The sequence below is a fragment of the Carassius carassius genome, chromosome 9 (genome assembly GCF_963082965.1).
Source record: "Carassius carassius chromosome 9, fCarCar2.1, whole genome shotgun sequence".
In the NCBI taxonomy this organism is placed as follows: Eukaryota; Metazoa; Chordata; class Actinopteri; order Cypriniformes; family Cyprinidae; genus Carassius; species Carassius carassius.
The window spans coordinates 5,809,525-5,835,404 of NC_081763.1; the positions used below are offsets into that span (position 1 = coordinate 5,809,525).

The 25,880-nt window shown below is 38.4% G+C and overlaps 1 protein-coding gene across 4 annotated transcripts in view; it reads right to left on the minus strand.

Moving 5' to 3' along the window:
- Positions 1-2,453: 2,453 nt before the first annotated feature.
- The window catches only part of cyth1a (cytohesin 1a), a 45,510-nt gene continuing 22,083 nt past the window's right edge, over positions 2,454-25,880 (minus strand). For 2 of the 4 annotated variants that reach the window (XM_059557501.1, XM_059557500.1), the window contains exons 2-13: positions 15,682-15,764; positions 13,673-13,737; positions 13,099-13,165; positions 12,890-13,008; positions 9,718-9,798; positions 9,425-9,537; positions 8,853-9,001; positions 8,646-8,758; positions 3,981-4,059; positions 3,496-3,564; positions 3,225-3,379; positions 2,454-3,076 (exon numbers count right to left, since the gene is read on the minus strand). In XM_059557501.1, the coding sequence (XP_059413484.1) occupies positions 2,998-3,076; positions 3,225-3,379; positions 3,496-3,564; positions 3,981-4,059; positions 8,646-8,758; positions 8,853-9,001; positions 9,425-9,537; positions 9,718-9,798; positions 12,890-13,008; positions 13,099-13,165; positions 13,673-13,737; positions 15,682-15,764 (1,172 nt within the window). In that variant the 3' untranslated portion in view covers positions 2,454-2,997. Of the gene's footprint in view, positions 3,077-3,224; positions 3,380-3,495; positions 3,565-3,980; positions 4,060-8,645; positions 8,759-8,852; positions 9,002-9,424; positions 9,538-9,717; positions 9,799-12,889; positions 13,009-13,098; positions 13,166-13,672; positions 13,738-15,681; positions 15,765-21,080; positions 21,244-25,880 lie in introns of those variants that run through there. The other 2 variants (XM_059557502.1, XM_059557499.1) reach the window with 2 other exon arrangements.

The following is a 25,880-nucleotide window of genomic DNA, read 5'->3' on the forward strand; positions in this document are numbered from 1 at the left end:
TACATTGCCCAATGGACTTCCATACAGTGCAGTATTGCAGACTATATTTCTGAATTCCATTTCAACTAATCAAAGGTTGTGTTTACACAGAGCCTCGCTCTTTAACTCGGAATTAGCAGGAAATGTAGCAAAAATGTCGTCATGCTGCCATCTGCTGGTATATACTGGTATCATCACACGTTGTATATGGGTTGTATGCAGAGCCGTAGCTGGGGTTAGAGGGGCCCCGGTGCAGTTGTACCAGTGGGCCCTGTCTGAAATAGTTTAATTTATATGTTCATTCTATTTATTTATCTGTGCTAATTGCACAATGTTTAAGTTGTTTCATGTTTGTAGGTGTCCAGGTACAGAAAACAAATAATTAAATATAAAATAGCACTGCATAGTCTTCACTGTAAAAATTCAATTAATGTATTCAGACACCTTCAACATTTCTTACATTATCACAGTTTATTTGCTCTAGTTTATAAAATGGTAATAAAATATGACAAGAACTCAAGAGTTAAACTGTCGAAACAAATTAATCTTGAAAATATCAGATAACTTTGATAGAAAGATATGGATAACAATATTTACACAACTATCAATACTTTGTTGAACAATTACCAAGCAATGCTTAATTTTGTTCAGTCTGTGGTGTGAAAAGGTTGCATTAGCAATTAAAGAAAGAAACACGCAAGCAAAACATGGTGTCTGAATACTTTTTAGTCCCATTTTTTTTCATCAATTTCACTAGTAGTCCACTGTACAAATAATTTTTGGGTATAATATGTCACAGCTCGCTTTATTTTGCTATACTCACTTACCTAAATTAATTATAATTTCCTGCACCTACTATGAAAACTTTTTTTTTTTTCAACAAGAGCAAAAAGAGGCCAATTCTGTGTTCAAGAGTTTTGAAACGCCTTTCTCCGAGTCCTAAACACCAGGACACCGCGGTGCTGAATTGGGCTTTTTCACATCCTTTTCTGTTTGTTTAAACTGCGATTTGTATTTGTTCGTTCAGGTGCAGGAGGAAGTTCGAGGGGAACTTCGCAAAGGAAGGCTCTCTCTCCACGTGCGCACCGAACACAGCGCGCGAGTTCAGCTTTTTTAAACTCTTTATAAAGGAGCATTGCGTAGGTTCTGAAATTTCTAACCGTTACTGACACCAGTGGCCGTTAGAGGAACTGCAGCCAGTCTCATGCTCGTTTTCAGTGCGCACGCTCTTTTTTTTTTTAACTTACGTGGGGTGTCCGTGGGTGTCTGAATTGTGCTGGAGGCTGGTCGCTTCTTTCCATCCGCAGTCCATTTGAAAACACTATTGCCGCTGCTTACTATAATGGCTGGCGTGCCGTACGGTTGTAAGCCCAAGTAGACGAGAACGCGCATGACGTCACATTTTGTGAATTTTCGCGCCAATTCGGGCCGACTCCTCCACACACAATTGAGCCTACAGGCTGATAGCGGCAACCGTGGTGGACAGTCGAGGTGTAATTCTTTTTTTTACATCATGGTTGGCTCATACATACATGTACAAATAAAAACTCTATCTTAAAGATTTTTTTTTAAGTAAAAACCTCCAGATAGCTCCTTTAATGTTTAAATTGGAAAATGGCCAGGCTTAAAAACACATGAAAATGATCATCTTTGGTGACGACACGCAGCAGTGGCCTGTCAACCGTCCTAAACGTCTTTTTAGGCTGGCCTCAGCCAGAGCGTTGAGATCGCCGGGGCCCCCCACTCATCCGTGGGCCCCTATAATCATCACCACCTTTCACCCCACTTGCTACAGCCCTGGTTATATGTATTCCTCTTTTTCTTTTCTTGTGTGTTTTTAGCTTTCACCACTCATTCTGGTGAGATAAAAACAGCCGTTCTCAAGTCAAAACACAAAACACAACCACAGCTGCTATAATGTCTTTATTTCAGCTTGATCTGGCTACCACTACATTGGTATCGACCTCCAGAACATAAAAAAGGAAGAAAATGGCACTCGACTAGAACAATACTGCTACATACAGTACACACATTTATCAAATGGAAACCAATATTCTCTATACACTAAAGTATGTACATCTCTGATAAATTAAACCAATACTGCTTAGATTTAACATGTTGCTTGAAGAATAACTGCTAGAGCGATGGAAACCCAGGAAAGGAAGGAGAACCGCGAGCAGGCACTGGAGCATCCGGAGGACTTCTGACAGTCTTTACTCAGTTTGTGTGTAGGCACATTTATTCATTTTATTAAGTGTTTTATTTGAAGGTCCAAACACTCGATGGCCTCATGCCAACTAAAACCCATATTCTAATAACCGTCCTCTCTGTCTGAGAGGTAGTACCAATGCATGATATCCTGGTAATGGTGATATCCCACAATCCTCAGCTGGCCACCATCTAGTCTTTCAGCTTATGTGTGCAGAACGACACGCTGCAAAAATAAAGAAATCCCTGTGGAGCCGTTTATATCCCACCCTCCCTACAAACTTGGATTTCCCTTGCAAATGATAGAAGCCTCTTGTTTTTTTTTTTACAATTATACACTCAAATAAACCTCTGGGGACTAAAATGCTTGTGCAACAAGAAGAAAAAAATATCCTGTACATATCATCAGCACGAAGGAAATCTTCCTTTTCCGATGCGTGTAGGAGCGTCCGGTTTGGTTTTCCACGTTCTGTCAGACCTGCTGATTTCAGAAGATGCAAGAGTGTGCGTGTGTGCAAGAGACGAGAGGTACAGAAAGAGGACAGAGCGAGAAAGAGCGTGTTTTGGTTAAGCGTGAGGAAAAACGTTCTCTTTGGGGGTTTCAAGGAAGCAGCAGCAAGTAAAAAGCCCACTGACTTCCTTCCACACACACACACACACACACACAAGTACTTGAGCTGAGCAAGAAGACTTTTAAAAAGCGGTGCAAAGTCTAGCAAGGTTTGACCTCGCTGCTCCAGCCTGGTTTCGTTCTGAAGCTGGGGTCGTCCCAGCAGCCCTGAATCGGTAACGACAGCGTCCTGAGCAGCTCTAGTGTCTCTTCATAGAGGAGACCTTCTTCTTCCTCGCCGCCAGCATCTCGTAGAAGGGATCTCTACTGATGGCCGCCCTGGAGACCAGGAGGAGGAACATTATGAGAACTGCCTCTCTTAAAGCTAAAGCTTGTTCAGCTAGGGTTAAAAAACACTTAAAATAAAGTCATAGAATATCCAGAATATCCCTTTAATCAAATCTGTATTTAGAGGAGTAACACTCACTTAATGCTGTTCATCCATTCGTCCTTCTCCTCGGTGGTGGGAGCAGAGATGCGGTAGAACGTGTGGTTTCCTTCAACCACCCGTCCGTCCGCCTCCGTCTTGCAGGCCTTGATCACCTGGTCCTTATTGTCAGGGATGAAGAGCTCAAAGCAGTTCTGAGGAGCACACAATCACACATCTGACCACTGGAGGAGACACCGTGTTAACTGTGCCCAGATAATCAGGAAAATCCTGTCTCTGCAGTTTCAAAATTGCGAGAAGGTTGTTTTACCGGCTTCTTGTCCTCCACTTCACGGATGCTGAGGTTTTCCAGGGGGATGATGCCTCTTGGTTCTTTATCCTACATGAAAAGAGTCAAACGAGTTTCCATGTATCATAATTCACCATTATAAAGAAAGTGTGAATTATATCTCAACGGACTCTTTTATAAGCCCCATCTTAAAAACGTTCAATTAGCAACTATTGCCATCCTCGAACTTCTCGAAGCTTCAAATGAGGCCATACACTTTACATGACGGAGAAGCATTATTTTTAACAGACACAACTAGTTGAAAAAACTGTTAAAAATGCTTTTAATGTTACAATCTATACAAGGCCACATACAAATGAAAAATCCATTCAAATCAACAAATGTTTACGACTTATAATCTTATTTTACTGAAAATCAAGCTGGTAATGGAAAGTGTCAACAAACAAACAAAGAAAAAGACCTAGGTCCCGCAATGCAGCATGCCATGATGTTTCTTCAGTACTTACAGTAGTGTACTCAAAGTAGTAAAGGCAGTTATCTGTGAGAATGAACCAGCGTCTTTTCCAGGTTTTGACACGTCCTCCTGAGGAACAGAAGAGGAACGTTAGTTTCAGTGCATGAGCTGGCAGATGTCACAGATCCGTGCAGCTGAAGACTTGAGCAGCAGAAGAGCAGACAGACAGATGAACAGACGATGAGAGCTCTTCTACAGTGACTCCATGTCCAATAAGACCCAAGCACAGCACCACACCATGCTCCAACACACTGCATCACTCCACCTTCACAGCTATCAGACATCACCTGGTAGCTGCCGTTCCTCTGAACCCAAAACAAAAATACTGTTCCCTATGGAAGCCCGTTTCTGCCGCTGAATAAATACAAGGAAATTGCATCTTTTATCTCACAATTCTGACTTTTTCCAAGTTTATATCTTGCAATTCTCAATTTATAATGTGCAATTTTTACTTTATGACTCGCAATTTCTGAGTTTATAACATGTTATTCTGACTTTATAACTTGCAATTGCGTTAGTCAAAGTTGTGAGAAAGAATTGCGAGATATAAATATTCTGACTTTCTTTTTTTTCCTCACAATTGCGAGTTCATATCTCGCAATTCTGACTTTTTCTCCTCAGAATTGTAAGATATAAAGTGAGTTTTGCAATATATGAACTCGTAATTCTGAGGGAAAAAAGTCATAATTCGGAGTAAAAAAAAAGAAAAGAAAAAGAAAAGAAAAAAAGAATAAAGACAAGAATAAGAGTCAAGATTGCAGCGGGAATGACATTTTTGTAGAACAAAAACCCAGTAATGATATCAAAATCCGGTTTATCAAATAAGATCTGTGATTTACACAAGCTCAAGATATTTGTACATTTTATTTGAAGTCATAAAATATTTCAGTAATGGACCCATGAATATTTTTTTTTTTTTTTTGTGCCTATAGCCCATGCTAGGCTTTTTGGCTTATGTCAGTTGTATTTAAGCTTTGAAATGTTGTTAATTTGTGAAGATTATGATCAATGAGGAAAAAGTATAAGAATCATAAACTTTTGCTGGTCACAGAGCTTATTTTCTGCAATAACCCAAAAGCCATAATAAGGTTTTTTTTCAAGTCAACCAGGATGATCCAAACCACCGGGCTGGCCTACAAAAATACATCAACACTGCAGCACTCTAGCTGATGAATATATAATACCATTAACCTCCCAGTTAACTAACAGACTGTGTTAATAAACTGCTGTGACAAACTCTGACGGCAGGTCAGTGCAGCACCGGTTCAGCTCACAATCTTGGGACCGCGCTCAGTGATCCGAGGATGACCTCTGACCCCTGTGCCACCCTTGTTTCCTCTGCAGGGAAACCTGATCACTGATGCCATCAAACTGAATAAACCAAAACCACTTTCACGGAGTATCAGGGAAGTTGACATCATGCTACAAATACTGTCCTAAGAGTTTTCTTTATTCATTTCATTTATGAAAATAAAACTCTGCTATAAAAGTACAAAGACATTTCTTAAGTTCTTCAAACAAAATGAAGGCTTGTAGGTTTAAATTATTATATTGTGTTATAAGTCAAAACCTAATTAAGTTTTTTTAAAGGTTTTAAAAGAAGTCTCATGCTCAACAAGACTGCATTTATTTGACTTGAAAAATAAATAAAAACACAGTATCATTGTGAAATATTACAATTTAATATTATCAGCAATAATAATCAATAATAACGGAGCAACAAATCAGCATATAGTGCTGTTTTTCTGAAGGATCATGGGACACTGAAGACTGGAGCAGACTGGAAACATAAACAATGTTAAATAAAGCAAGATGGTGACAGGCCTAATCTTATTTAAACGAGTTTTCTATGTAACACAGCAGGACATGTCAATCACCCGAAAGCATTTCAAGCATTTCTGCTAAACAGGAAAAGATCCTCCTGCACTTCAGACTGCTCTTGTATTTGAATCCTGGAGTGAGCGACAAACCAAACACACAGCAGGTGAGAAGTCTCTGAGCAAGCTGATTGGCTGATTGAGTTATCGGCTGTGATTAATGATCACCGGTTGCGCCCGTCCAGAAATGTCTCTCAGAGATTTGTGGAGGGGGGCGTGAAGAGGCCGTGCTGGGCTGCAGAGGAGGCTGTGCTGGGTGATGGATGGGCGTTCAGAGCTCGGATGTGACAACAAAAGGCTCAATCTGTCAATTTCTTTTAGAAATATGTATTATACGTATGCGCTAATCAGAACCAGAACACTTCAGATAGGGTTTTATGTCTGATTCATGAAACCCACCCTCACCCAGCATCCTTAGTGGTGAGTCCGAGCTGACCAAATACACACACACACACAATTTCCTCAGCGCTGCAGTCCAGCAGCACACACACACACACCTATACTTTACATACAGCATGAAGAACAGCAGTCTTTGGTCCAGATGCAGTTTTCTGACTCAGTCTGATCAGACCTGTAAACTCCAGACATTCAGTCAGTAACAGGGATATGACTGAATATCATTTAAGAAGGAACAGTTCAGAGAGAAATTAAAAATTCTGTCATCGTTTTGTTTCAAACCCACACGAGTTCTTCTTCAATAGAACGTGAAGAGGATGTTTAGAAGAATGTCCAAGCTGCTCTGTTCCATATGAATAGAAGTGGGCGGCATGACCAGATTCTTACATCACGATATGAACCACTTCATTTCATGATAACAATATATATCCCAAAAATAGTCATTTTCGCCTAAATAAGGTTATGACAATAAACCAATCGAATTTCACAATACTCGACAACTCACTGCAAAAACTAATAATAGTCTAAGTAAAGTCTTACTGAAGACATTACTGTCAGTAAGGAAACATGAACAAAGAGAACTAATTCTAGTCTAGTCTACCCTTTTCAGGTGCATCTATCAAAAATAAGAAAGGGAATAAAGTAATCAAATGTCTGTTTTTAAAGCATAGTCTTTTCTACATTACTTAAATATACACTGATTCTTATTAAATCTATAAATATTATTCAGTCAAGAGCAGTGAGTGAATTTCTCCTTGTCTTTTGTGGTTTAATTATCATTACTCAGACGGTAGCAGGTGCGTTAGGCTGCTGTCACTTTAAGACACTAAACTGATACACAGGATTCGGTTTCATAGTTGGACGGTTTAAAACCACTTGAATGCTTAAACTGGGATGACTCAAAATATCAGGCAAATGTTAAAACTTGAATTGATTTCAAAGGTTAAACTGTTGGCCTGGCCACAAAAGAGACGATGAGCCAAAACCTCTAATGTTGATAAATTAGATTGCCTACTAAATTATACATGAATCTGAATGGGGACAGATGCTATACTCCTCATGTAAAACACGAGGGCGAGGAAACGATGACTGAATTTTCATTTTTCACTAAGCCTTTAATCTGCTTTTGTTGCTGTTTTCATCAGTGTTTGTTGGGCTCTGTTCAGACTGAGAGGAAGCAGAAAATACTGCAGCTCCCAAAGTGGAAATGACACAGAGAGAACATTTCGAACTCCACAGCAAACAGAGAGAGGTGCTCTTCAATACGGTGGTCACAAAATCAAAAACCAAGCACCCGCCACCACGCAGGCACACGTGGACAGAAATCGCTGATTCAATGAATAAAACGAGCGATCAGACAAACAAACAAATGAAGGAACATGTAAAAACTAGAGTAAACTCATAGAAAGACAAACCCCATGGGAACAAAAATAAACCTATGGTGGCTAATAACAGAAAGAGGGGACAGGAAGCAAGGCTGATCACCAAAAGCACCTGAGAGCGGAGAGATGAGCGATTGTTTGGGAAGAACAGGTGTACATACCTCCTGAGGGAAAGACAACAGCCAAAATCATGGGAACAAACAAACAAACGAGGAAGAAAAGGAAACAAAAACATTAAATTAAATAGGAAATCAGACTCCCCACACGCTGCCTCTCTGATCAAAAGGAAGAACTTGTGTATTTCTTGCTGATGTAAATTACGGAGGACCATTCCAAAATAAAACAGGGGATACAAGTACAAATAATAATTCACACAATTTAACACAGGTGTGTTAGGCTGCTGTCACTTTAAGACCCAATGAAGTCTTTATAATGCTCTAAAACTGTGCTTCTCAGCCAGGAGGCTTTAAATAATTATAAGTGTGTGATTTCTAGACTTGGAAAAGTCACAGAAATTATATATAATATACATATCATGAATAACATTTTTCTAGTAATGCATAAATATATAAGGTGCACTCATAGGTGTGTTTAACGGTATTAATGAAAACGCTGTTTATGGAAAGACTGCAGATTACCGAAGGGTAACTCATTTACATTTATGATTAAATCAGGTTATTAGATTATGAATAGTTTTCTAAAACATTACACATGCAGGCTGCCCATCTGAAGGAGCAGTTTCTCTTGCACCTTTCAAGACAGGACTCGGTTTTCTAACATCCAACTCAATTATGTCTAATTTTAAAAGTATGTCAAAATCTGATGCATGGATGTGTTGTGGAGATCATACGGTAATATGGGCTTTCAGGATGTGTGTGTACATCTCAAACTCAGTCCATGTGTTTGAGCAGGACATCTCTTATTCAAAGCTAAATATATCTGAGAGTAGAGTTGCACTAGGATCACAAAAATCAATACATATTTTGAGTCTAGACCCACTCACCCAGTTTGAGCAGCCAGCCCTCTCGGTCCGGGTTGAAGAAAGTGTGCGTCAAGTCATTGCCGTCATCCTCAGGGATTTTGAAGGGCTCGTTCTTGATGCTATCATATAGATTCTGCCGGAGTCAAAGCAAAATATGAAATGAACGTCACTCGGAGAAAAGCCTGCAACGATAATAAAAACAACAATATAATAATGTGGAGACCAACCCTGAGTAGATCTTCAGGCAGGTCTCCTCCATCATTAATGCCTCTGTTCATGGAGATGAAACGCTCCACTGAGGGCTTGTCCTTTACGTTTGGGTTGTGAAGACTGGTGTTTAACATGATGATGGCGAAGGACAAAATGTAGCATGTGTCTGCGAAAAAAGAAACATTCAGCATCTGATCATAGCATTTTCCAGCACTGAATATGAAGCTATTTAACTATTCCACACTTATACTGTAACTTGCATGAATGCTAATGAGTAGTACAATTGAAACCTTAGGACGATCAAGACATAAACATCTCTATACATTTACTGCAAAGAGAGCAAAGAGAGAACTTGGCTGTAAATATATGTGTGAGGGATTTTAAAATATTACTAGCATTTACACACAATAAACATTTCTGATGCCATTTGCCTGAGTTTCCTTTATGTTGGAAATATAGACTACTGGTAAATGGCATTTCTTTCGAGAAGAGGGCATATGTCCAATTCAATACCTCAAGCCCTCAATTTGTGAGCATTACTGTTAGAAATGCTAGAATGCATGTTTGAACTAAATGGAAACGGCCTGACCTGTGGACTGAAAGACGCCGGGGTTGCACTGGCAGTACCGGGACGCAAACGCCTCCATCATTCTGTCGATCTTCTGGGCCTCACCAGGAAGCCTGAAACTCCAGAGAAACTGCCTGTGTGGAGCCAAACATCACAATGATGTTTAAAACATGCTCTATTCAAAGTGATCAATCCACTGACCAATGAGGTTAAACTACATAAGAATCACAGTAATTACAGAAATCATATACTAGCATTTTTTCCCAGATATATGAAATATTTCAAACAGCAGTTTCTTCTACAGTCCGTTTTACCTGAGAGCCTGAACCAGGTTCAGATCTGTGAACTCATGCAGCTCCACAAAAGCATGAAGGACTTGGATATTGAAGTCATCCCTGTTGAACAATTCGAATATGAGAGCAAGTAGCAGATAACATTTAGCTTTCATCCAAAGCAACTTACAGAGCAACTTATTTATCACACTTACTGAAGCTGGAAAAAAAGCCCAAACTCATGTCGTTTCAGACCCATACTTTATGTTTACCATATATTTATGTGCATTGATAAATACGGTAACACTTCTCTATAGAGAACAATTCTCACTATTAACTAGCTGCTTATCATCATCAATATTGTTCACATATTGTCTGTTTATTAGAAATTATAAAGAACATTCTGCATGATCACAGTCTACATCCCTAATCCCACATCACACCTAAACTTAACAACTACCTTGCTAACTATAAATAAGCAGCAAATTATGAGTCTTTTGAGGCAAAAGTCATAGTCAATGGATTGTTAATGGCAAGGATCGGACCTTAAAATACAATGTGACTAAATATTTCTAAATGATTGAAAACTTAGAGTATTATTATTAAAAATATAGTCTCTTTTCAAGATATTTGCATTAAACTGCTTGATTCATATGGATTACTTTTAAAAATGTCCTTATGAACTTTTTGAAGCTTTTTAGTGTGACTGACTTCCAGTGAAGCGATAGAAATCTCTCAGGTTTTAATTTGTTTTTCAGAAATAAACAGAGGTCTTATGGGTTTGTAATGAGGACAAATAAATGACAGCATTTTCATCTTTGGGTGAACTATCCCTTTAAAGAACAGTTCAAAACCGCCATGAGGAGGTTATTTAAAAGGAGATATTTTTATTACTCTTTCACATGCTATAAGGCTAGGCAAATTGGTCTTATGCTTTAAAATGAAAAGATCTGTGGATCCAAATTCATAGTTCAGTCTCTTGCACAAGAGTTATTCGAGACTAAGTGGATGTGAGATCATTCAGCACTGCACCATTTTTCAAAACCTTGCCATTTAACCTCTACAAGTGGAGGATATGATATCCCTCAAGGGGCTGATGGCGATCTTGTCCTCTCTACACCCTTTCCCAGTGATCAGGTGACAGTGCACTCATGAAACAAAGCACTGCAGACCCCCTCTCTACCAAAGCAGAGACACAATCTCATCTGCTGTCTTACAGAGCAGTGCTCTTGGTTTCCTGACTGAAGCAGAAGAGAAAACAAGGAAGTGGAGGGAATGAAATCCAAGATGAGAGAGAGAGAGAGAAAGAAAAAAAGGGTTATTTCACAGATGTAACCAAAGTGACTAGGTGCTGCCCAGTGAACTAGAATAATACATTTAGTCCAGTTTGAGTCAACATCCCTTAAAAATGAAGAGAGTAATGAGAGTCAGGATAAAAGGGCAATCAAAGACAGATGCAGATGGGATTTACAGAGCAGAGCAGAGAATTTAGCACAAAGACCGGTTGGCAGATATTAGGCTAAACTCATTATTCCACTGATGGTGCATTTAAAGGTGTAGAACCAATCAAATTCTACTTACAAGTTTGAAAGTCAAAATGATTCTGCAATATGCATTTTACTGTTTCTAACACAACAGTGCCATAAACCGATAAAGATACTTATCACAATATATTTTTCAATTAACAGCAGATGCGTTTACTCCGGCGAGAAACGCAAATGTCTTGGTGATTTAGTTAAAGCCAGATGAATGGGTGTTGACGATCTCAACAGCACTAACAAACACAAGAAACACTGTGCCTGAACAATCCCATTAGAAGGCTTTTCCATGGATTTACTGTAGTAAAACTAACTGCACCATGGTACTGTGGCAAAAATACGGAATAACCATTTGGAATTTGATTAATGTAGACATGTATTAAATTTATTAAAGGAGTAATGGTTGTTATAAAGCTATAGCATTTGTATATATATATATATATATATATATATATATATATATATACAATTACCAGAAACCATAATAGTTACACTTTACTATGGTAGTGAGGTGCTGTGTATGGTTTTACCTTTGGTTCTCATGATCTAATTGTGTGATGCTATAGATGACCAATGGTTAATTTGAATGAAAGTAGAGCAGATAACATTTTTTACAGATGTAACTTTTTTTGTTAATGATTGGAAATTGACATTGCCCCATCAAAGCCAGGGAATACAAACCTGTTTCTCTTTTGAGATATGTTAAAAACACAACTAACTGGTTTCTACATCTCTCATTCAGAAGAAATCTATGGAAGCCCGTTTCCGCTACTAAATAAAAAATAAAAATAAAACGAGGTGATTGCAAATTGCGAGTTATATAAATCAAAATTGAGAGATATAAAGTCGCAATTATGATTTTTTTTTTTCTCGTAAATTGTGAGTTTATATCTCGCAATTCTGACTTTATAACACAGCTGCGTGTAATATAGTCAGAACTGCGATTCTGAGAAAATAAACTCAGAATTGTGAGATTAAAAAGTTGCGTTGATTTGTAGATAATGTATCACAATAATTATCGATATCGACTGATATGAAAAATGTTATTGTGATATTTTTTTGGCCATATAGCCCAGCCCTAACAATGAGTAATCTCAATTTTATTGATTCAAATTTTATTTAGCTAGCATTTAATGACAGAATGCAAACACGCAACACCAACCCATCTCTTCTGAGACACTTACCACTGAACAGCTAAATTTTGCATTGGATTTTCAATAGGAATCTGTCTAGTAATTTTGCGTAGGAAGAAAACATTTCCCCACACAGATTTTTCATCATGAACTCCTCGCACTGAGCACAGAATGCTGTTTGGGATGAAGCTGACTTGTGTCTGAACAGTGCTTTGTGTGCATCACTACACTACTGACAGCGGACACAATAGACATTTTAGCCAGTGAAATTTCACTAATCTTAAAGATCTTAAAGAAACAAAGATGGATAGATTGCAGCTACTTGTACTTCTTAGAAGCCTAATTACTTGCATTGGTCAAACGTGCATTTCAGTGAAACAAAATATGCAACATTATTCCTAATTGCACTTGTTGGTATAATACACTAATAATATTATCACTTTAACTACTGGTTTCTGTCTTTGTATTTTCTATTTAGAAGGCCTCAGTGTGAACCGTGCTTTATCTGACCCAATGGCCATGCACTAATAACCACACACTCACCTCTCTCCCAGGTAGTCTCCTATTGCGGTCTTGTTAAGACCTTCACCCTTGTAAAGGAAGCGTGCGATGTCTTCACTGGTGTTCTTCAGAAGGTCATTTTCAATGAGGAACTGGATCCCCTACAAACACACATATATTCAAGGTGTTTAGCCTCTAAAATAAGACAGAATTCATGCAGTGAATATGCTTTAATAGTCTGCTTAAATCACCTTTTTGGGGTCCATGTTGAATTTCTTGCGGCCCATTGCCACCTGTTTGTTCCTCTGCATATTTTTCCTGCAGGGACAATAATGATTTTTATGTAGAAATTCCTGAGGTTAATGCTTTTGTTATGCCCTTTTACGAAATATGTCCCAAGGTTTATTTGATATACACTCCCATCTAAACTTGACCCTCTGACACTTGCTATGTGTACAGTGTTAGAATATCCAGGACTTGTCACAACACGTGTTGCTCTTTAGTTGGTTTTAATGCTTCCATAGCCCTCATTTGGATAAAAGTGTCTGCTTAATGATTATATGTGAATTAAATGCCGACATTGTCCGTAATGGACCCAAAAGTCAAACCAGTACTGCAGAGAATGGAGAAGTCTTGTGGAATCAAAATGGGATTTAGAATTGAAATTGGGTTCTTATTTTGAATCAGTTCCACTTCAATCAGTTCTCTGGAAATTCTCTACAGTGCCTCATTTTATACAATAGTAGATCGTGTAGTTAGATGCTAAGATGCTAGTCAGTGGAAATGAAGTGCGTACAGGAAGTCTGTCAGGAGACACTCACTCACCTCTCCTCTGTGGAACCCAGGTTCTCGATCTCACTGGTCACTTCGGCTATCTCATCTTTCAGACGCTGTGGTGAGAGGACATGAGATAAATGACACACCACTACAGACGTCAATAAATATGAGAAATGAAACAAACAGACTGTGTTAGGAGTTGTGTCGTGAGTGAAACAACCCAAATTACAGTAATCCTGAAACACAGTGTCCTAAAAAGGAAATCTTTCTGTCTTCATCGAAAGTTAAATTCAGCATAGAGCAACACAATCAGCCAATCAAAGTAGGCTTCTCCTACCTTATTGTTTAAACAATACACTTATCTGGAGCACATTTCATTGCGGATGATCTTCTAGAGGAGAGTACTGTGGCAGTCTCTGCATGTGTCCTGTCCCATCTCAATGAGGCCTGACATTAACAGCTCAAATCTCATTCCAGCGGATGAATCGTTTGCTCTAGACTGCTCGGTTTGACATAAATGCCATTAAAGGAGGACAATTGGAGAATGGCCCCAGAGTAAAGACTAGAGGCATCAGAATTGGATTATTTAACCATAGATTAATAGAGTTAGGATTCAGGGCCAAGAGTTTAGTGACGGTCTGGAGCCAGACTGGTCCTGAGGTCACACAGTGAAGAGTTTTCCCTCCCTATATTAATTTTTCCTGTTTAACAGCCAACTGCATGGTGAAATTCGCTCAAGTGTTTGATGTTGTCTGTTTATACAGTATGTCTAAAAAAAATCACTAGTAAGGAAAAAGCTGTTTTTATGGCAGATGGACTATTCTGATGATGTCTTTCATAGTTGTTGAACCTTGGCAGTGTAATTTACTTGGCAGTCAATGGGACAGTCACAAGCCTCTTGGTTTTCAGCCAAAATATCTTAAATTGGGTTCCGAAGATGAATGAAGCTTTTACGGGTTTGGAACGCCATGGGGGTATGTGATTAACGACAAAATTGTCATTTTGGGGTGGAGTATCCCTTTAACATGTAGAAATTTGGTTCAGAAAGGGCAGGAAGGTTTTCGTAATTTTTTAGCTTGGTGTTAACAATTCTGACTTCTTTTCTCATAATTGTGAGATATATACTCAATTTTGACACAAAGACGCAATTCTGACTTTATAACTCACAATTGCGAGTTTATATATCACAATTCTGTGAAAAAAGTCAGAATTGTAAGATAAAAAGTCGTAATAACCTTTTTTTTTCAGTGGCGGAAACGGGCTTCCAAAGTGAACGGGTTGGCCTGCCGAAAATTATACAATCCCATGGAAAACTGAAGGAATTTTAAGTGAGTATGTAGTATATACTGGAGGTCAGTGTCAGAACAGACTGAATCTATTTGATTGTGTCATAGCAGTAGAGCTGAAAGTGATCAGCGTTTAGCCCATGTATGAGTGTCCTTTCCTAAACATTTCCACCCTGTTCCTGTCAGCTTGAGTCATTTCCTCTTTGGACAAACTGTGTTCATAATTAGTGACTTACTGGTCAGATTCTACATCACCACTACTTTTATACCACATCTATTTTTAGATTCCCTAAGTCCTTTAATGCCATCTATGATATAAGATGAAATAATAATATAACTTTTTTTTTTTATTTAAGCAACTTTAATGCAATATGTGAATTTTAAAAGAACGCTTTCAAAGATAAAACGGAGTAAAACATGGGACACCGATTTGTTTTTCTTTTCTCTAACTTGACATAAAAGTGTCATTTTTTGAAGAATTTTGAATTCCAAAATACCGTAATATTGGTATTTATTTAATGTCTTTCAATGCCATTCTGTTATCCATTTAGTAGCTAACAGGGCATTGCTTGCTTCAGCAAATCTGTGATGTGTAAATAAACCTTTAAACAAAGATCAAAAGATATTGAGCTAAACTGAGCGGAGGACAGATGCAGAGGCAACTTACAGTCTCTGAAACATTCAATGCTTCAGTAAGAAGGAAAAACAAACATTACTTTGAAAACAAAAAGCACTTGCAGCTAAAACATTTGGACCCCAGTTCTTCATTACCTGAATGTCATCCAGCAGCTCCTGCTTTCGCCGGCGGATGTTTTCCAGCTCTTTCTGCTCCTCAGGCGTGAGGTCGTCAGGCACTGAGGACAAGACAAAAACACTTCTTTTGTTGTAGTTGTTTTTTTTTTGTCGGCCAAACAACTTGAAATGTTCTAAAAAAATGTCATAGTGCCAATTTTACAAACTAACAGGGGTGACATGATAAAAGATTAGGTGTAAAAAGGACCGTAGACAGAATCGACACAGTAAATTACTCTCTATCCAGACGCCACAGTCCTTTTACAAACTTTCATTCACCAATCACAGCATCCTCCTGTCGCCATGGCAACCCATCACCATTTCAAGATCTGTGAGGGTGCTGATACCCTTCACAGCTCATAACCTTCTTAAATACTCCGTTACACTTGAAATTAAAGGGATCATACATTTAAGTTGAGTTTTCTTACTTTAACACAAACCTCAAAGCTTCCATCACAGTCCACTAAGATTAGGCTATTTAATAAAACTCAACTTTTTTATAATAAAATGCTACGTGTATAATATGGTGCTTAAAACATATAGATTTATGGGAATTATTTATTTCTGTTTAAAAAAAAACAGAAATCTGCTCAGACTGGGTCAACGCTCTCTAAAAACCACATTGGATCAGAAGGAAAGTGTATATGATAATATAATTATGTAGAAAAAAATGACAACTAGTGCAATAAATCAATGAAAGCTGATTTATAAAGAAACTCTTAATTTAACAGTGTAAAACCCCTTTTAAGTTCTCTGAATCTGAGGGAGAGATATGTTGAACCACTTCACACACATCCTGCTGTAGACTGGCTCCTGTACTGAGTCTGATGCTGTTTGATGATGGAAAACCCCTTAAAAAACATGCAAGTTACAAACACAGTGACATCAAAGTTCAGCTTTCTTCAACAATGAACAATGAAATGAGGTGAAGAGAGAGCTCAGTGTTTGCTTTTCTCAAAAAACCCACATGAGGAGCATACATTCTCTGTAATGAGTTCTCCCACAGGTTCTTTCTTCTTTCCCCTCACTGCCTAAACATCTTGTTCATGGAGTTTTTTCCTTGGTACAGTCGCCTCGGACTTGCTCAATAAGGGCTGTAAGATATAAATGCATGATTTCCTGTAATGATTTCTCCCAAAAAAAATAATGTTTTGTATAAAGCGCTATTTAAATACAAATGACATTAAGAGCGACATAGCACAGCCTATCAAGCTGCCGCTCAAAACTGATAAATGAGTCAAATCTCTACATTTTTAGGGCAGCAGGATCAGATCAGGTCTCAAATGGAGTAATTTCAGTGCAACAGTTAGGCTGTTCACCAGAATCACCCACACATGCTTCAACATCCCACACACATGAACCCACACAAGAGTCACACACAAACCAGTCATCGCTCTCTTTCTAACCCTATCCACCTCATTTTTCAGTGCAGAAGTGAGACATTTTCTGTAAAAGATTTAAATTGTTTAGTCAGATGAATAATAAACGGCAGTAAATGGTAGAATTATTGGGGCTTCAATTAAATGTGTTTATGATTAGGATAATTAATCAAACATAACATGAAAAGAAAAACCAGTATGCAATATAAAGCAGATATTGTACAGATAAAATAACTTGACACCACAATCTCGGGTACTAACTGCTACACCTGTGAATAGTTATGCTCTTCCCTGTGTCTATATTAATAAAAACTGCATGTTGAAGGCCATAAAAGGGCGATTATTCTAGGGCTGGGGTGATAAATCGATGCAGAATCGATTCGTGGAATGAACAGGATTTTTGTGGAGGAAAATTATTGAATCCACTGTAGGGTCCTGTCAGGCCTAACTTTTAAGGCCCGATTACAACTCTAATGCCAATAAATAAGAAATATTGCTGACTTATTTGGCGTTGAAAAAGGAAACGTCTTTTTTTTTAGACATGGAAAATTGATTTTACAATCGATTCAATGAACACTTATGTCTTAAAAATCAAAAATGCTTTTTTCACAAAAGTGACAGCCCTACCAATTATAATATTTCATAAATGTACATATTTATTGAACATTGGTGTATTTGGTATCATTGCTTTTTTGTAGCCAATGTTTAATATATAACCAATTTTATTAAATGCCAGATAAATATTGGTCTGTTTTAGGAAAATATAATGAAAAGCACATTATGTCATAAAACGAACCTTATAGGAACACACTGTATATTCTCAGATGTGCTCTAAACAGTGATTAGGTATGAAAATAAATAAAAGGTTCATATTCAAACAAAACCAAATTGTCTCCAACTGATAACAGAACGTACAGATTCAAAGAGACAAAACCAGCATCTCTCAACTCATGTCTCACAAGCCTACGTTCTGGATTTTTGAAACCGTTCAGTTGATTTGATCAGGGTATTCGCTAGAACATGCTCTTCTGCTTATTCACTGACCTCATTTATCATGGGCCTTTGCTGACATACTTAGTGAGCATGATCACATCCCTCCTCTGAGTCCTGTTGCTGAGAGCAGCATGAGCTTTTATTGACCCGTTTCTGTAGTCCTTATTTAAGGCATGAAGTGTGAAGAGTGTTTTGCTCCGATTAGTCGCTAAAGCTGCTCGGCAGTAGTTCAGAGTGAATGGAAGGGTGGAGCAGAGGCACCATAACCCAGCAAAGAAAAGCCACAATTACCAAGAGCCTCTTGACATAAACAAGCCCTTGAAGACCCAGTCCAATTTCCATGTTGTCAGAATTGGCACACATTTATTTTCCATTCAGAACCACTGGAGAACTCTCCTCTCAAAGTCAGGAAATAAATCCTGGAGGATCTCCTTTCTTGGATCTAACCCAGTTTAGTGTGTGCCTATGGGAGCCCCAGGCACCACTTGGAGAACAAAAATGCATATACCATCTCTCCCATCAAGAGCTCATGAGATTTGAACGTTATATGTAATAAATGAGATGCAAAGAAATTGCAAAAACATACATCCTCACAAAGTGATTCTGAGCTCTGTCTTTATTCCTGATCATTGCAGGAATACATGACCTGCAGTACCATAATTATATTGCTAAGGCAACATACAGCAGGATAAATGAAAGTAGATGCTGACAGACATTTGTCTCAGGGTCTGGAGCAAGGACAGTGAAATTTGTTTCAGCAACTGGGCATGGGATCCATGTCCAATACACATGGATCCAACCTGGAAGTGGTGTAGAATGGTGACTAAAGCTCAGTTCCAGAAAGTAGAAGGTACAGAAGTCAACAACGAACAGGACACAAGCTCTCACTCCCTCAGCACTACTTTTGATAACACAAGGCAGACCATTCCTACAAGTGGGAAGTAAATCACTGTGAAAGAATGTGGTGAAGGACAGGATGATGGCTCAGTTGGTAGAATTGTAAATTTACAACAAGAAGGTCTCTGGTTCGAATCCCTGCTGAACCAGGACTTCTTTCTGTGTGGAGTTTGCTTGGGTTTTCTCCTGGTGCCCTTGGATTTCCTCAAAGATATTATAACCTTGTGATGGACAAGGTGCTTCCCTGTCTAAAGCCTGAGAGCATCCCTGCAATATAGTACAAGTGGTTTGGAAAATGAATGGATGGAATAAATGGTAATTGACTACTTATATTTACTGACTAAGTGGAATACTGAAGTGTTGGCTCATTGCTCACTCCTTGTGGGCACCAGAACTCTACCAGGGCTCAACCTTCACCGCCACACCTCAACTTGCTACATTGTTGTTAAACAGACCTTTCCATAGTCTCTGTATTCATCCATCATTACTTTCTTCTCTCGAAACAATCTTATCTCTCAAATACAGCTGATTCCCTGCATAGCGTCTTCAGTAGAAGATCTTCCGTATCCAGATCAGATGGTCACTGCAGTACGTATCCAGACCAGATGGTGGATCAGCATCTAGAGAGGACCGCTACAGCCTTGAATATCAGCGGAGACCAGGACAACTCGATGAGCCCCCGAGGGAGATTCCCTGTGAAGACCTTGTTGGCCATTGGCTCAAGACATTAAGAACCAGATGAGTCAATCTGACGTGCATTGCAGCCTGGAATAAAACCACACCATGCTGGTTTTGTCTGGCCAAAGGAGAACTGGCCCCTCAACTGAACCTGGTTTCTCCCACGTTTTTTGTTTTGTTTTTTGTTCTGTCACCGATGGAGTTTTGTGTCCTTTTGTGTCGCCTTTAGCTTGCTTAGTTGGGGATGCTTAATTTTTGGCAACATTGTTGACTTGACTGCACGCACAGACACTATTGGAAGAGAACTGAGCTGCACGATGAAATCAATTAATCAACAATGAACTGACTTTAACTGATAAACTGACTGTTTTCTATTGTCTTCTTGCAATATCAGCACACGTTTTTCCGGTTTTACACTCTAAAGCTGCTTTGAAACAATCTGTATTGTATAAAGCACTATATGAATAGATGAAGGTGAGTAGACCCTCTATCTGCCTGGTTTTCTAAGTCTCTGTAAAGAGGCCGTTGTCCTGCCAGCCTGTAAATATTTACTTATAAAACCTGTTCATCAGCCAAAGAAACATCTCTGTTTCCTTATTTTTATTTGCAAATATGGTGTATTAGGTTTGTCTGAATAAGAATTTCTTTCCAATCTAGGTCCCTTTAAAAATTTACTATTGAGTCCAAACTGTGAAACATGGCACTGGCAAAGGTACTGACACATTCCTGATCTCTGGTAAGGTGATCCTAAGAGACTGAAGTACTGAAAAACACAATCAATGCATGTATAGGGTCATTGTTCAAGCCACTGGACTGAAAAATACAGAGTACAGCATTTCCAAGCGCCGTGTGGGACTGCTTGGCAGAAGAACACAGAAGCAGTGGGCAGATCATCGATCACTGAACTCCATAAAGCCATTAGTACAACTATCCTCTGGATTAGAGACAATGCCTTACTTCATAGGGCTTTTCTGCCCGATTTTGGTAACAACTGAGGTTGTTTCAGAAGTTACTTGAAAAACTCACCTGCAATAATAAACATTCTCATAAAGCCTGCAATCAAATACAGCTTAACAGCGTATCATAGTATCATCCCAGGCTCCAGACAACCTCCTATTTTCTGTCCTTACATTCATCTGAACAAGAACAAGTTAAATTAGTGCTCATACAACTCATCGCAGACATGCAATAACACTTGGTCAGCCAGTGACTGCTAGATGCAGCAGGAATGGAACAGATTACTGTGATTAGAAGCCATGTGCCATTAACCTCACATGCTCAACAGAAACTAATGAGTCCACAAATGATCCTTCTGCATGCAATCAAAATGCTCAATTTGTAAGTCAGTACATTTTACAGACACTTACATGGCATACTTGAAGCATCAGAAGTGCAAAAACCTAAACACTTCAAGTTTTAAAGCCAACTGACCTGAATCTGCGATGTTTAGTGAAATCAATCAGTTTTTCTGATATCCGTCCACTTCTGTTCACTCATCAAAACTCTCTCTTCTTCTTCATTTTCCAAAATAGCAGCCAAACTACAGATCACTTCAAACCAGATTACATATCCTTGTAAGAAGTGGCAGCTGAGTGTTCAGTATGGCAGACGTTGGCAACATCAAACCGAGAAACAGGAAGACACGTTTCACATACTGCTGAAGTGGAGCCGGTCCTCTCCATCCCACACTCTGTCTGTCTCGCTCTCCTGCCTCCTCCCTCAGACATCATGCCATCACAAACAAGGAAGCCCCATCTAGCGGTCATTCTCGGCTCTTTCTTAATCCTAATTCGTTCACCCAATTTTTTTAGATCCCTGCCCACAGCAGGGATCCCGTTACTTGGCTCAAGTTATATTAGTATCAGCCAAAAGGAGAGAGAACTATTTTTATTTTATTTTTTGGTCTATAATCACAAATACTCAGCCTGATCCCCATTACACATTATTCTGTAAAAGAAACTCTGAGAAATACAAACTGACCAACCACAGTTTGCTTGATTTATGTGTATCATGCACTTGCTATTAAAGTCCCTTGAATACTCTAATATTTTGCAAAGCCGCATTAATTTAGAGACACGTTATCTTGGTGTGTGGTACTTGTGTTCATATGACTACAGCAAACAGAGGAGGAAATGTCATCAGTCTCACTCAGGCCAATGAGTCACATTTACGTCACTTCTGCACTCGCACACAGCCTATTTGTAGCATAAATGTAATATTGCTGTAGCTCAAACAAGTTAATAGTAAGTTCCCTTACTCTACACTGTGAAAAACTATAACAGATCTTAATGGAACAATACTTTTACAGTAAAATACTGGTAATTTTACAATTTTTGCAAATAAAAAAATAACTGGTCATTTTACAATATCTTTTCTCGTATTAGTTTTGCACAATAAGGTTATATGGCCCCATGAAATCAGTAAAAAAAATATGTACTTTATAAAAATGTACTTTTTCTGGATTCCTTTTCAAATGGTTAAACTTTTATTAATCATAAAGCATGTCTAATTAATTAAAATCATGAAACTTATCCCATTTAAAATCAATGTATTAAAAGTTTAACAAAAATGCCAAAATTAGCCTACATGTTTAGGGCCCTATGAACTTTTTTTTTTTTTTCTCCTCACCTTCGGTTTTATTTCTGTATAATTATATGAATGCATAAAAACATATGAAGATACACATAAAAGATAATTACAACAGAAATTCTGGCTTGTGTATTTAATTTTTTCTGGTTATCAGATAAAGGCATAAAACATTAATTTAATTAATATTTTAATTAAAAGAGCTCCAAGTGATCCCAGCCGAGGAATAAGGGTCTTATTTCTATACTTTTAACCACAAAAATGCATATCTTGCACTAGCTTCGCGATGCATGTCTGCAAATTCCCGCATTACATAATCCCGTTTGGAAAGGACACGCGTGGTTATCTCTTCATCTGTGTACTCCAGGTTCAGAAATGTAGGGTATAAGGCAAAAAAACTCTCATTTTTCCCCCAACTTCATCAAAACAATAAACAATAAAATATATATAATTTTTATTTTATTTTATGGGCATTTAACTTTCTTTGCACATTCACTTTATAAACACTAGGTGGGTACTTCTAACTACATCCTTTCTGACGTGACTACCTACAGGGGTAAAGTTGAGCCAGTGTAAGACGAGCATTTGTGGTTGAAAAGTATCAAAATATTTATTTTATTTTTTATTTAAAGAAAATGACTTTCACTAGATAATAACCTTATTCCACAGCTGGAATCGTTTCAAACCCTTTGAAGCTCAAGAAGCTCCTGAAAAAAATTAATTTCTTTGCGACTGAAGAAAGAAAGTCGTGAACATTTCGGATGAGAAGGGCGTGAGTAAATTATCAGGAAATTTTTATTCTAGAAGAGAACTAATCCTGTAATAACAGTATGATCAACATGACAGCTCATGGCAGCAATAAGATCATCTTTTAAATGTGTTTTCCTTGAATCCACCAGCATCGGTGTGTCCCGAGATGGTCTTAAATCAGTGGAGGGAAGAGATGACACGTTTCTGTGTCATACACACTCCTTCAATCCATCACAACTCACAAGCACGAGGGAAAGCCAGGAAATCAATGCAGCAGGCATAAGCCAAAAATAACACGAACAATAATAACAGGCTGTTTGGAGCTCTGTATGAGGAACGCAGACTGATTTATTTTAATCATTGGCCTAGTTAAACAATCATGAGGCACCGGTGGATTTAGCTGCAGATCTGATGTGTGATCTGTGAGGAGGAGCCCAGAGCAGACGGGCCTCTGTGCTGAGCAAACATCCTGAAGCTCTGCAGAGTAAACATCCTGCCGTTCATGAGGACAAATGAAAGCATACAGGAGAAATCTCATGAGCAATCACCACATATATATGAATATAGACCGTGCATGACACAGCCATTCTCACTGACCAAGTTTCTAATAGTGGCAAACTTTTCTTAATATTAAATCATTTCATTTAAATTTAAAGGGATAGTTCACCCATAAATGAAAAGTATGTCAAACATGTCAACGCTGGGAGTTAGCAGTGGCTTCCTGGTCCACAACCACTTTCACTGCGTGGAGAAAAGCAGAACGAACATTCAGGCCAAAGTGAACCAGTGCGATTCAGGTATGGTTTTTGTGCAGGCCGGTTAAACTGGTAATGGAGCACCTGCCCCACTGAACAAAACAGTTAAACCATTGTCTGACAGAATACCAAATCTCTTTCTGTACCCAAACAAATGCCTTTTAACAAAAAACACAATCTGAAAGTTTAAAAGTGCTATTACATGCATTATAATCACAGACAATGGCAAACTTTTATAAAAAAACAAAAAAAAACACAAAAGATGATATTTTGAAGAATGTGGGTAACCAAACAGTTGCTAATCCCCAATGACTTTGATAACCGGGAAAAAAATACAATGGAAGTCACTGGTGACCAGCAACTATTTGGTTACCCACATCCTTCAAAATAACTTTTATTTTCAACAGAAGAAAGACACTCATTCAGGTTTTAAACAACTTGAACTTGAACTAGGTTATTCCTTTAATGTAAAAAAAAATCAACAAAACACAAAGAGAAAAATCCCTCACTGCTCTTGACTGAAGAACTTTAATACAGCTGCTTTAATAAGAATCCATCTATAATTTATACAGTGAAGTGTAGCTACATATTGTTTTATTTTTATCTGAAGTCATTCAATTTCTTGAACGCCAAAAACACCTACCATACCTTAAAATTAAAGCAGTGATTGTTTTATTTGTATATTAGATGCATTTGTTATACGTATCTTTGTTCTTATATTTTAATAACAAATATAAAACAATGACATAGATTTGTATCTTCACCCATTTTTAAGATTTTGGCCTAAATGTCTACAATTCTTTTTTATTTAATATTTTGTTACCTTTTAAGTGTTTTTTTAAATAGGGAAATTAGTTATGCTGTGCTGGTCAGACACCTTGCAAACTAGTAAAACCAACATGACAAAGAATCATGAAAAAAAAAAAAAAAAACTCTGCTCAGTTACTGGGATTTTCACGCACAACCATTTCTAGGGTTTACAAAGAATGGTGTGAAAAGGGAAAACATCCAGTATGCGGCAGTCCTGCGGGCGAAAATGCCTTGTTGATGCTAGAGGTCAGAGGAGAATGGGCCGACTGATTCAAGCTGATAGAAGAGCAACTTTGACTGAAATAACCACTCGTTACAACCGAGGTATGAGGCGGATGGACTACAACAGCAGAAGACCCCACCGGGTACAACTCATCTCCACTACAAACAGGAAAAAGAGGCTACAATTTGCACGAGCTCACCAAAATTGGACAGTTGAAGACTTGGAGTCTCGATTTCTGTTGAGACATTCAGATGGTAGAGTCAGAATTTGGCGTAAACAGAATGAGAACATGGATCCATCATGCCTTGTTACCACTGTGCAGGCTGATGGTGGTGGTGTAATGGTGTGGGGGATGTTTTCTTGGCACACTTTAGGCCCCTTAGTGCCAATTGGGCATCGTTTAAATGCCATGGCCTACCTGAGCATTGTTTCTGACCATGACCACCATGTACCCATCCTCTGATGGCTACTTCCAGCAGGATAATACACCATGTCACAAAGCTCGAATCATTTCAGATTGGTTTCTTGAACATGACAATGAGTTCACTGTACTAAAATGGCCCCACAGTCATCAGATCTCGACCCAATAGAGCATCTTTGGGATGTGGTGGAACGGGAGCTTCGTGCCCTGGATGTGCATCCCACAAATCTCCATCAACTGAAAGATGCTATCCTATCAATATGGGCCAACATTTCTAAAGAATGCTTTCAGCACCTTGTTGAATCAATGCCACGTAGAGTTAAGGCAGTTCTGAAGGCGAAAGGGGGTCACACACAGTATTAGTATGGTGTTCCTAATAATCCGTTAGGTGAGTGTATATATATAATATATATATATATATATATGCCATATCGATCACCTGTAATTACAAGTGTATTTTCTGTGAGTGAAGTTAGATCAATGTAAAAGAGATGTTTTGTTTTAGTTTTGCAATGCTTGCCCTCAGACTTCTACTGAAACTGCAAACACAATATTTGCTGGAATTTCTGAACTGAGGGATGAATGGTTGAAATGACTTCCTGTGATAGTCAGCAGCATATCACAGTTGCTGTCCATAGCTTAAATGTGCCAATAAAAACATCTATATATTGATGGAGACAACACAG